This window comes from Procambarus clarkii, chromosome 45 (assembly GCF_040958095.1).
Source record: "Procambarus clarkii isolate CNS0578487 chromosome 45, FALCON_Pclarkii_2.0, whole genome shotgun sequence".
NCBI classification, from domain to species: domain Eukaryota; kingdom Metazoa; phylum Arthropoda; class Malacostraca; order Decapoda; family Cambaridae; genus Procambarus; species Procambarus clarkii.
Genome location: NC_091194.1, coordinates 12,498,900 through 12,512,345, shown reverse-complemented (window position 1 = coordinate 12,512,345; position 13,446 = coordinate 12,498,900). Strand labels below are relative to the sequence as shown.

Below are 13,446 nucleotides of genomic sequence, written 5' to 3'. Positions count from 1 at the left end.
CTAGATATTTGCTCACAATTCAAGAATTCAATCCCACATTTGGATATATTCCAGGAAAGCAAAATGTTGTAGCCGATGCGTTTTCTCGACACGTAGCTGCGATTCAGTTAAATTACCCAGCATTAGATGCTACAGTAGTAGAAACGGAACAAAGACAAGACCCCATATGGGCACCCGTCATTAAATTTTTGACTAAGCAAGACACTCGCCCGATTCATAAACCACCAGTACCATTGAAAGAACTAGTTATGTTGGACAATTTACTGTGTAGAGTAGTAAAGCTAGGGACAGCCCCGAGGAAATGTTGTCAGTTAGTTGTTCCAGCTGTCTTGGTACCAACTGTGTTAAAAATTATCCATGATGCTCCTGCAAGTGCACATCCAGGAAAGGATCGTACACTCCAACAAGGTCGATTGAAATATTTTTGGCCAAAAATGGCTAAGGAGATTGCTCATTATGTTGACAGATGTTTAACTTGTTTACAGCACAAGGGACATGTTTCAGGACCTAATCCAATTCAGGTGTACCCAGCAACTAAAGCTCCTTGGGAACGAATATCGATGGATTTATTGACAAATTTTGCGGAAACAGAGAAAGGGAACAAACATTTGCTTGTAATGGTCGATAATTTTTCACGGTTTTGCGAACTAGTTCCTATCCCGAACAAAACAGCAGAAACCATAGCCAGCGCATTCCATGACCAAATAATTTGTAGATATAGTATGCCTAAAGTAATCCTTTCAGATAATGGTCCAGAATTCAGTAATAGTATTCTAACTAGCTTGTGTGATTTATATAACATCAAAAAATGTAGCATCATGCCTTATCATCCGGCAAGTAATGGACTAGCTGAACGTACTAACAGGAAAGTGTTAGATGCCTTGAGAGTCACGTTGAATTTTGATAACAACAATTGGGATGATTTTATACCCTTAATTCAGTGTGCTATAAATTCTTCAATTAATGTTTCTACTGGTGACACACCTCACGCTATTCTTTATGGTACAGATAAGATCCTCCCTAATGAATTGATTAACGTACCTCCTACTCCCTTATATAACGTAGATGATTTTGTTCAAGTGAAGCGTAGACAAATGCAATTAGTATTCAAGAAAATACGAGAACAACTGTCCAAAGCAACAGCCGAGTTCACTCTAGCAAGGAATGCACGAGCTAAACCCAATAAAATAACTATTGGATCTGTAGTAATGATACTTAACCAACACAGGTCTGGTCCTATGTACAAGTTAACTAAGAAATTTTTGGGTCCATATAAGGTAATCGAGCTTATTAAAGGTAACAAATACAGACTTAAGAACTTGTTAACAGGAGAGTATATAAATGAACATTTAGACCACATGAAGTTAGCTAAAATGACTGTTGACGAGACTGATGAGGAAGATGACAATGAACTTACCCAGACAGATACTCCTACTCGGACACCACCTTCTGTGGTTGACAGACCACTTGATGTTCAGCAACCCCATACTAGCAATTATAATCTTAGATCTAGACCTCTCGTTTCAACCGTGCACTCACCACATGTCCATTGGCTAGATGTTAACGAGGATATCTCTCAAGATGATAGTTTGTCACATGAAGTTTCATCTGTTCCGGACCTTCAGTCAGAGCCAGAGTTGTATAGTGCTCTGGATGAGCTAGGTGTAGATATCCGCAGAATTTATAATTGATTGCACTCTGCAGTTATTCTGTTTTTTTTTTTTCAAAACAATCATTTGCAGTATTTCTACCACATGTGTCTTATTATTACCATTATATATAATGTATAGTTTTTCTCAACTTTATTTTGTTATAAATTAGATGCCATTGTTAAGTCTACTACCATTTGTATTTTTACAGTGCTTGTCATAAGAGTTATTATTGTTCTAGCAACCACATTGTGGCCAGTGAATCCTGACTGCTATCACGCAGATGTTAGTCTTCTTGATCCAGGTCTTGTATATGCTTGTAAATATATTGCACATTATATATATTGTACATTGGTCTTGTAAATATATTGTATTATTTCAAAAAAAAAAAAAATGAGAAAAAAAAAAAAAAAATCATTATCTATCTTGAAATTCAATTGTGGTTGTTAGGTCAGAACTTTGTTCCATTAATGTAATAATTGTTTAATTTTGTATGGTTTTCAAGCACATGCCATTGACACATGTTAATAATTTTGTTTAGGCAATACCTTGAGTTGTATTGTTCATATCTGATCAGTAGACATACACATGTTCTTAATACTCTGGTTTAATCAAAGAATTGTTACCATGATTTTCACCTATTATGATGAATTTTTTTTTGGTGCATATATGCCGAGTTGTTAGTATTACGCACACCTGATCTTCTTTCAATGTTTTATTATGCAAATTTCACATGTAAGCCATTATTGAATGCCACCGAGGTCCTTTCAGTATCATTGTAACTATATAGCTAGCCAGAGCTTGTCGACAAGGGACGTCGACTTGGTAGCGTGTCCGAGCGGTGTTATACTCAAAATTCTGTCAGTTGAAATGTAACCAATCACAGGCAAGTAGGCCTCTGACGTCATGCCAGACAGAGGAGCATCAGCGATGCTCCCAGCAGCCTCAGTTATCCTCACAGACCCAGAGTAGGTGGACCTCGGCTGGCCAGTTATACACCTGTTTGCCTCACTCAATAAATATATACAGAAGCGACTACTGTGTCTACATTCAACCCGAACAAGGCAAACGAATACATGCTTGTAAACTCAGGTTCCTGTACATACCATTATAAAGGTCAGCCATAAAATATACTTAAATAAAAAGATTACATTTAAATTGAAAAGTGTTTTCTTTAGTAGGCCTACGCAAGTTCAGAGGCCTGGTAGTTTTGTTCATATTTCCATGGGACCTCTCTGTGGTACCAGTCAATGCTTTGTGGAGTTACTGAAGCCTCTCAGAGAAGGATATTTCATTACAATGAATGCTTGATTTTTATTAACATTTTCGCTGGCCCAGAGGGGGCACTCAAATCGCACCGGAAGGTAGGCTGAGCATTCCCGGAGAGCACATAACCCAATGTTAAACTCATTCACCCACAATGTTTAAACATCATAATAAACCATTGCAAAAATTTTTGCATGACGCCGTTTGCTACAATCACACACTCCGGTTTTGGGTTTTATGACGAAATGTGTGAATGGACAGCGAAAGTGTTAACAGGATAAACCTAGGATTTTTAGAAGATATGGGCCAATATCCATGTGATTTACAAAGCAAGCCCATTGACTTTCTCATTCCTAAAACTTATTACTTTATTATGTTTACGATATTCTGTGAAATACTGTGGGAATAAAATCCTTATCTGGGATCTCCACTGAGCCAAACTCTTGACTTCCACTGCATGTTTTATTTCAAATTACTGTACTATGATGAAGCACTCAAGATATGCTGAACAGTAATTGAGGAAAAATAGAACACATGAAAAAGTATACCTAAGTGATACAAAAAATACAGTATATTTTTTAATCTCTCTTCTGACCATATGTAAAAACACAAAAACTATAAAACTGGTACAGTATTACCCAGAAATACTCACAAAGGAAATAGAGAAAAAAAAAAACAAGCTCCTGGCCATTGGTACCATATTTATATTACAGTACATTATTTTTAACAATTACCTCATCTATCGGCCTGGATGGAGGAATATCTTGTGTAGCAGGGATAGGAACCCTGTTTCTGTCAGTGGAAAACCCTTGGCTTGGGCCTGGCTCACATATTCTACTATCCTCTTCCATTATCTGCAAGAAATTATGTCAAATTGCAACAATCCTCATAGTTAACACCACAAGAAAACTTACTGCCTATACAGTTTAATAGTTATATTGCTAACTCATAAATGCTCTTTAAATACAGTACAGAACTTCTATACACTGAACATAAATGCTTCTAGGCCAGGAGGGGGGGGTAGTACCAGGAAGACAGGACACCACAATTGTTGTAATGCTTTTGCGCTACCGCTCACAGGATGAGTATGGGGTGCACAATAAACTAGCCGCCTTCGGCGGCAACAATCAATTGCTCTCATCCTGTAACCACAATTGGGTAATTACTACGGTCCATGACGGAGGCTACAATGAACTTGAAAAAGACAAAGATCAGACAAGACATACTATATACAGCCATAATAAAAAACCAGCGTTGAATGTAATGAAACGCCATTTTCTGGGTGAGTCCCGGAGGCTCCCCGGAGCTATCCCAGGCTGATATGCTAATGTCAGACTTTGGCATCAGTCATGTGTATGGAGTTCTTAGGCCTACCGGGGACCACGGCCAGAACCGGGCCCCCTCAGAGAGGCAAGGGGAGCAATGGCCTATAGAAGCCCCCGTGTAGTTGGAAGCATTCTATGTCTGCCATCGACCGGAACAGGCACCCAGAAAGGTAAGCGCCCCAAAACAAACCCCTATTCTGGTTAAAATTGCTACCTAAAACCGAACTAGTGGATAGAACTCCCCAACCGAAAACAAGCAAACTAGTGTGACGTCACACACTGCCGCGCCGCTGTCTGCGCAGCTCCCCCCTCCCCGGGAGGGGGAAGGGGGAGCCCCAGACCCCCCGCGCCGGCTACCCACACCTCAGTTCTTGAGGCTGGATGTCAAAAACGCGAAAAACCGCCGACCGGAGGGAGGGAGGGATGCCGGGGAGCCTCCGGGACTCACCCAGAAAATGGCGTTTCATTACATTCAACGCTGGTTTTCTGGGGGGAGCCCCGTCGGCTCCCCGGAGCTAACTACCCACAGACAGAAAAAGAGGGACTTACCCGGGAGGCGGTCGTCGCTCACCCCTCAACTCGAAGCCGAGACAACTGGCCGCAACCGCCGACCCAAAGCAACACAGGCCCGACGAGGCCCAGGGACATTCACAAGGTAACGAGCAGCCAGGACCCTGTTCGACCGCCAAAATCCCCGCGCCCGAATATCAGACCAAGACATATTCCCAAAGACGGCAGCAAGAGCCGCGAACTTACGAACGTCATGGGCACGGGGATAGACCGCAGGCTGGCTGGACCTAATAACCCTGCGGACGACCTGAGAGACCCGAACCCGCGAACAGGGAAGAAGGGAAACCGGATCAACCCACAGCGCGTCCCCGGACACAGAAGCTGTGGCGCACAAATAACGGCGAAGCGCCGCAACCGGACACAAAACATGATGCACCCCCGGCCTGACCAACCAAGCATCAACCACCCATGGACCCCTCCGGAACGCAGCAGTCTCATTCTTTGCCAGAAAAGAAGGAGACGGCTGCAAACGAACAAAACTATCACCACGACCTTCGCCTATAGCATCAGCCTCAAGAACTGAGGTGTGGGTAGCCGGCGCGGGGGGTCTGGGGCTCCCCCTTCCCCCTCCCGGGGAGGGGGGAGCTGCGCAGACAGCGGCGCGGCAGTGTGTGACGTCACACTAGTTTGCTTGTTTTCGGTTGGGGAGTTCTATCCACTAGTTCGGTTTTAGGTAGCAATTTTAACCAGAATAGGGGTTTGTTTTGGGGCGCTTACCTTTCTGGGTGCCTGTTCCGGTCGATGGCAGACATAGAATGCTTCCAACTACACGGGGGCTTCTATAGGCCATTGCTCCCCTTGCCTCTCTGAGGGGGCCCGGTTCTGGCCGTGGTCCCCGGTAGGCCTAAGAACTCCACACACATGACTGATGCCAAAGTCTGACATTAGCATATCAGCCTGGGATAGCTCCGGGGAGCCGACGGGGCTCCCCCCAGAAAAAAAAAATCAACAGAAAAGGATCAAGTTATTAAACAAGTTAATTGTGTTAAAAAGTGATTTAAGAATACAAATTCTGTACAGTAGAACCTCGGCTTACAAATGCTCCTATTTACAAATTTTTTTAGGTTACGAGCTCAATTTCTTCGTAAAATTCAATTTGGTTTACGAGCTTTGCCTCGAGTTGCAAGTTTGTTTATACACATATGGGTTAACCGAGCGCATGGTTCCTGGTGGAATGGGCGACCGCACCTCAGTTTAACAGTGCCTCCCACGTAGTTATGATAGCGCTTTAATTCTTTGTAAAGAATTTCATTGTTTTTCAGCTTTTTTGGTTTCTAAACATAAAACTAATTATTATATACCATACCATAAGTCCCAAGAAAGTCAGTGGCAAGATTCAACCTACAAAAACACGTGAGGATGACCATAGAGGAAAAACAAGTCTCTATGGAAAGGTTCTTAGTGAGACAAATAAGCAATGAGTCACAACCAGGAACTAGTTGTAAGCAGGCAAAATGTAGGAGAGAGGGAGAGTACCCTAGAGAAGTATAGTACTCACTGCCTGATGTTATAATGGAAGGAAACTACCCTTCCAAACACTAACACCTCTCCCCTCCCCCCCCCCCCCCACTTTCTCTGGGGGTACTCTCTCTTCTACATTTTGCAGGCACACCATTAGGACCTGGTTGTGGTTCACTGCTTGCTTGTCGAACATAATGGGAACATAACCAAGAGTAGACTAAGTTTCTCAATAAAATGGATTACTGTTTCTTCCTTAAAAAGGTGTAGAAATAAATTAAACATGTTGGATTCAACTTTCTAAAAATTAAGTAATTAAGAGTAATTTTGTAATCAGCAGTCTTAACTCCAGAGGGGATTATGAGTACCTTCCGGTACCAGAAGACCCTGTTAGCAAAAAACCCTATGCGGTATCATACAAAGTGCATTCTGCAATATTTTCAGATATCTTAATCACCTAACTGCATTGCCAAATATTTTGATACATTGTCTGCAATGCAAACAAAAATAAAAAAAATTGTTCTGATTTTTTTTTATATTGTTAGCATCCAGGAAGCACTAAAAATCTATGTAAAATGTCTCTTATCTATCATAGGTAGCTGTAGTGGCCCCGAGAATTTGTTTCTTCAGTAGAAATGAGTCAAGGTGCTGCATGGGAATAACTAGGTCCACTTATTTTCATTGTTTCTCACTTCTATTATTTTTTTTGTGCTCACATGTATTGATGTGTCAATAGTGATAGTCATTATGTAAACTTTGGAAATACACATAATATACATAAATATTCATATACATAAATAAACATAAAACTAAGTCATGTAACTGTACATAGCAAACATTTTGCAATTAAATATCTACAGTGTACTGTACATGAATATCACTGATTTGCAGTTGTAAAATGTCAATTGTCCAAGCATTCAGTTACTGGTTGGTGATGCACCAGATTTGGTCAACATGTTTTTACTAAGGCCCTGGAAGGAAGCTAAGATAAGGTAAGCGAAGGGAACTATCAGTACAAAGCAACAACCCAGTACAATTAGATAGCACTTGGAAGAGATCAGGATAAGGATTTGGGATGGGATGGGAGGGAAAGGTACAGTGCCCAACCACTTGGGCAGTTGGGGATTGAACGCCAAGCTGTATGAAGCGAGACCACCACTCTACCGTCCAGGTCAAGGACGGCACTTAAGGAAGGAAACCAATTTTTTTTTTTTTTATATATACTGTATACAGTGGAACCTCTATTAACGAGTTTAATCCGTTCTTGCACCGAGCTCGTTACCTGGAAAACTCGTCTTAAGAAACAAATTTCCCCATTTAAAATAAAGGAAATAAATTTAATCCGTTCCACTCCCAAAAACATCCATACTTGTATGACTTTTTTTTATGTAAATATAATACTGCACATGTAAATATAAATGTTTTGTTGTAGTCTTTTAATATTTACTTTACCTTATGAAGAGTAGTTGCTGGCTTGAGGGAGACGATGGGGAGGTGGGAAGGAGGAGAGGGGTTATGGTGTGGAAGGAGAACCCACCTCGAGTCAGGCGGACTCTCTCTTCTTGGGAATTTCACCCAAATTTCATTTCAAATGTCACACAAGGATGCGTTAGACCAGCACCAAATAAAAAACTACGTCGATTACACTCGTTGTGTCAACAATATAAGTCTTACCACGAAGATACAATACAATGCCGTTTTCTCAAATAGGCAATGTGGTTATTAAAGAAAACGGAAATTTCATGGCAAACATGTATACAATCCCCATGTCGATCGGATAAGAATTGGATTTTATAGAAATATTTGCTCAAATGACGCTTGAGCGCGGTGTTTGGGTGCATTCAAGAGAAAAAGTGTGTCACGTTCAAGCGACATATACCTGCGAAAGTGATAATACTTTCATAAAGTGTTATCACAAAGTGATAAATTAATTAAACATTTTCACACACCGGGTTGTCACTGCTTTATCAGGGCAGCTTTTCCATGAATGCGTTCACCTTTTCAAACATTCCAAACACTTCCCTGATCTCAGTGGAAGAGGCAGCATCCTCCCTTACCTCCTCATTCCCTTACTAATGGTGTAAATTGTTGATGAGGACCTGCCATACTCCCTTGTGAGATCAATCACACAGACACCACACTCATGCTTTGCTATAATTTCCTTCTTTAAATCCATAGTAATTGTGTCTTTCTTCCTCTTGACAACACTATCTTTAGCAAGCAGCTTCTTTGGAGACATCATGTGTTACAAATTGTAGTCGCAAAACCACTAAAAACCCAAAGAAAAGCTCAAATAAATCCAGAGGGATGCTTGTCGTGTGCAATACAACAACAACACTGGCGTCCGAGAATTTGCGAGAACCCGCGAGATGCTAGGAAGCACCATGTGGTTTTGCTCATTATTAGAGGCGAGCTCGTCAATAGAGACAAATTTGCTGCGAGTGGCTTGCTCGTTACTGGAAAAACTCGTTAATAGAGCCACTCGTTAATCGAGGTTCCACTGTATATATACCTGTACAGTACATACTGTACATACAAGGGTTCTTACATTCTTGTACAGCCACTAACACACATAGCATTTCGGGCAGGTCCTTAATCCTATTTTTTTTACCAGGAATACAACCCGCTAAATCGTTTAACAACCAGATACCCCTTCACTGCTAGGTGAACAGAGGCTACAGTTAAGGATTGGTGCCCAGTAAATCCTTCCTGGCCAGGATACAAACCCAAGTCAAAGCGCTCGCAAAGCGCCGGGCAAGTGCTTTACCACTACGCTATGGTGACTTTTTTTTTCCCCAAATAAAGCAAACAATTGATAGAGGTCTTTAGTGTCTAATGATGTCCCTCTAGAATGGGTGGAGCTTTTCAATAAAATGGGGCACCATAAATCATCTCCAGATGATTGGAGCATTATGACCAATCAGTCATACAACTGAGTGTGTGTGTATTATATTACAGTACATGTATATTATATACATGTACAGTGGCACCTCGACTTACGAATGCCCCAACTTATGAATTTTTCGAGTTACGGCGTAAATTTCATCGGAAAATGCGACTCGACTTACGGCCTTTGCCTCAACTAGTGACTTTGTTGATACGCATATGGGTCGAGCAATTGTGCAGTTCCTGGTAGCACTGCCGACCCTGCCTCAGTTTACCAGATCCGCCCGCTTAGTGACGGACGTGCTTTTAAAGAATTTCATTATTTTTGTGCTTTTTTTCTTTTTGAACAAAGTAATTATTATATATCACGCCATGGGTCCCAAGAAAGTCAGTGGTAAGGTTCAACCTAAGAAAACACATGCGAGGATGACCATAGAGGAAAAACTAGAGATCATTTGTAAACATGAAAATGGTACAAAAGTTGTTGATGTAGAGTAGAGGATGTCAGGTTATCTCGAGTTGATTTCGGGGCTTTAGTGTCCCCGCGGCCCGGTCCTCGACCAGGCCTCCACCCCCAGGAAGCAGCCCCATGACAGCTGACTAAACCCCAGGTACCTATTTACTGCTAGGTAACAGGGGCATAGGGTGAAAGAAACTCTGCCCATCGTTTCTCGCCGGCGCCTGGGATCAAACCCGGAACCACAGGATCACGTGTCCAGCGTGCTATCCGCTCGGACAGCCGGCCCCTTTAATGTCCCTTCCTCATTTATTAAGAAAATATGTGCAGTATGGGAAGAATTGCAAAGTTTTGCTGAAAAGATCACCCAAATCAAGCTGTAGCAAGCCACTGTGTTAACCTTTTTAATGACAATGTGATGTCTCACTTCAGACAGGTGTTACAACGTAGGGAAAAACAAACAACACTAGTCAGGTTTTTAGCGAGAAAAAATGCAGTGAGCCACAAGCAGGTCCTAGTGGTATGCAGGTAAAACATAGGAGAGGGTGCACCCCAGAAAAGTCATCACTGCCTGATGTTATACTGGAAGGAGACTTCCCTTCCAAACACTAACACCGCTTCTCCTCACCATCTTCCATATGCCAATGCGAGTCCTCATGCAAGATAAGATATACGTACATACAATACTGTTTTGTAGCTAGTACAAAATAAGTGTTATTCGGTATAAAATGTATTTAAGTAAATTTTTTTGGGGGTGTGGAACGTTATAATTCAATTTACATTATTTCTTATGGGGAAAATTAGTTTTGACTTATAATTTTTCGACTTACGACCCGACTCTGGGAAAGGATTAAATTCGTAAGTCGAGGCTCCACTGTATATTGGAAATTATATATTTTCGTAGACCAGGAGGAAGTTTTATATTGTTTTCCACACATCGTTAGAGAACAGTCCCTTTCACAAAGTACAGCATTTTCTCAGAAGTAATCTGAAAATCATCCAAGTAACCCCTTTAACATCGTGGTTATACACAGAGCAATCACACTAATGTGACTGCATCATGTTATGTGATGTGGTTATGTTGGCTCAACCTATTCTCTCAAATGATACATCATATTTTGATGCCAAAATCCCCGACAGGCACAAAATACGGTGTACAATACTATGAATTATTGCAGCTCATGAACAACCACATTTTCCATGCATGGTTAGATAGGTCAGGTTAGGATCATGCAGTTTAGTACACCATTTTTGTTCATTGTGGCAACTCAAGAGGACGGGCTGGTTGGTTACAGGCTCATAAGGTACTAAGCTATTTAAACATAAGCCTATGAAGTACCTGTATTGCACTATCCACATACACACTAGGCCTACTGTAGGAGGAACCCTTCTGATGCCGACCAGACTAAATGGGGCTTAACCCAACTAACCTAGTGATGTGTACATTGTGTGATGCTATTATATTTTATGCAAATATCACAGCAACAAATAGGTCTGTTCCCAAAATATTCTCCAATCCTCAAGTTAAGACTTATTATTCAGCAAATTCTCAAATTACTGTACGCTACAGAATGAGTATACCAATGGGTTTTCTTCCTATTAGAGGATGTATATGCTGCTATGCCATAAGTTCATTCATAAAATGAGTGATGCTGCCCAGTAAACTAGTCCTTCAGAGCAAGCTTTTGACTGTTGACCAAACCACACACTAGAATCTGAAGAGACGACAACGTTTCAGTCCGTCCTGGACCATTATCAAGTCGACTGTCTCCATTGATTTTTCAGCCACATTATTGTGACTCATCATCTGCACAAACTTTTGACTGTCGTTATTTTAGATTCAGCATTTTAGATCAAAAAGTTGCAAGTAGCATGGGTTATGGTGAGCCCGTAGTGGACTTACCTGGCACAGGAGCAGGGCTGTAACTTGTGTGTGACTTTTGACTGTACTCTTGCGACCTCTAGGTTTTCTCCGATATGATCCATTCTCCATTGATGCATGGCATATTGTATTTTTATAATTTACTTTGACATCTTTGTCAAACATGAATCCTTTGAGGATCATTAGGGTCCTCCTTAGCCAGGGGCAACTGCAGTCACCCATCTACTCACTGGGTAGACTCAATGGTGTTTAACCAGACTAACATACTGTACACCACCCTTGGTAAATTTGTTACATTAGGTTTATTTTATTCATGGTGAGTATAGGCATAACTACATGACCAAAAAAAAAAATACAGTCTGCAACGAGAATTCGATAGACCTACTTAAGTCATCAATCATGGCAAATCACATATATATCATACACTATAACTCCTGCCTTCTTGAACTGTCAGAGCACAGCATAAGTAAAGGCTTTGAAGACATACATGATATTAGAGGTTTATATGTATGTACAGCATACAAACAACACATACAATACAAGCCTATACACACAGATCTATAGTTGTCATGTTGTATTGGACAGTAAATGACGGATCTGTCAGTGTAGAGTACCATATGTCAATGTTTCCAAAGCAACAAACCCAGCTGTATATAGATCACAAACTAAAAAAAATAATTACAATGCATTGCACAAGCAAAAAAAATAATAAATACGTAAAAATCTGAGAAGCGTTAGAAAGCCCAGAGAAAGTATTAGAAAAATATAATGGAGACGGCCGACAGACTGATGACTTAAGACTCATCATACACTCATCATATACTCAACATACGGTGATCTGATCAATGCAGTACACGGATCAATGAACTCAATACTGTCAAACAGGTGAATTAATATAATCACTTCCCGAGTCTTAAATCACAACACGACTCCTTAAGTTACCTACGAGACGAGGACTGACAAGTGACATCTAACCTGTCAACCTCCCAGCTGAGCTGTGCCGACCAGGATCATCCAGCCATTATCACATTTACTCTTCACATGCTCGGCCATGTGGAGGGATTCGAACCTGGGCCACACTCGCCGTACGGTGGCAGGAATCCCTCGATCGCCACACATCGAATCCCGGACACCCACCACCAAACTACATCATTAGACCCCGTCGACGCCTAGTTCGACCCTTAGTTAGTAATACTTACCTAATAGTTAGCGCAAAATGGGTGCCAGTACGGAGGGGTTTTCAGGATATAAATACGGTCAACATGGCGTCTGTGTTAGTGTGTAGTGGTGAGGGTGGTGCCATCTGTTGGCGCCGGCCGTCCCTCGCCCGCCCAGCCTCACCCGCCTCCTCTTGCATCATCATATATAATACCTCTATTCCTATTGTTATATTTCAGTCAAAATCATCTGCTACCCAAAATTTTTTTTTCTCCAAATATCCCCAGTTTGCTAACTGCAGGTTATTAGCTGGGTGATTCAAGTTCCAGTTCAAGTACGTTTATTGAGACCATAAAATACATCTCAAAAGTAGGTTAGGCCTTATATATAGGCTTTTCCTACTCTCCTCAAGTTCCAGTTCAAGTACGGAACTTGAGGAGGGTAGAAAAATTAAAAAATCCTCTACTACAAGTCCCTCTAGGGGCGCACAAATCCACAAATAACAGTATATGAATCACATTTTGCATTGTAGATTAATATAGTAAACACAGCATTTAGTGTTACACTTAAGGCAAAGTGCTTGCAGTTCCTAAGTATTCTGTATTCACCTAGTTGTGCTTGCGGGGGTTGAGCTCTGGCTCTTTGGCCCCGCCTCTAAACCGTCAATCTACTGGTGTAGAGGTGCCTGAGCTTCTCGAGCTCTATCTACATTTGAAACTGTGTATAGAGTCAGCCTCCACCACATCACTTCCTAATGCATTCCATTTACTAACTACTCTGACACTGAAAAGGTTC

The 13,446-nt window shown here is 41.4% G+C and overlaps 1 protein-coding gene across 1 annotated transcript in view; it reads right to left on the bottom strand.

Moving 5' to 3' along the window:
* LOC123769752 (uncharacterized) overlaps window positions 1-12,831 on the bottom strand; it is a 35,533-nt gene extending 22,702 nt beyond the window's left edge. The window contains exons 1-2 of the mRNA XM_045760990.2: window positions 12,693-12,831; window positions 3,650-3,769 (exon numbers count right to left, since the gene is read on the bottom strand). Of these exons, the coding sequence (XP_045616946.2) occupies window positions 3,650-3,766 (117 nt within the window). The 5' untranslated portion in view covers window positions 3,767-3,769; window positions 12,693-12,831. The remainder of the gene's footprint in view (window positions 1-3,649; window positions 3,770-12,692) is intronic.
* Window positions 12,832-13,446: the final 615 nt, after the last annotated feature.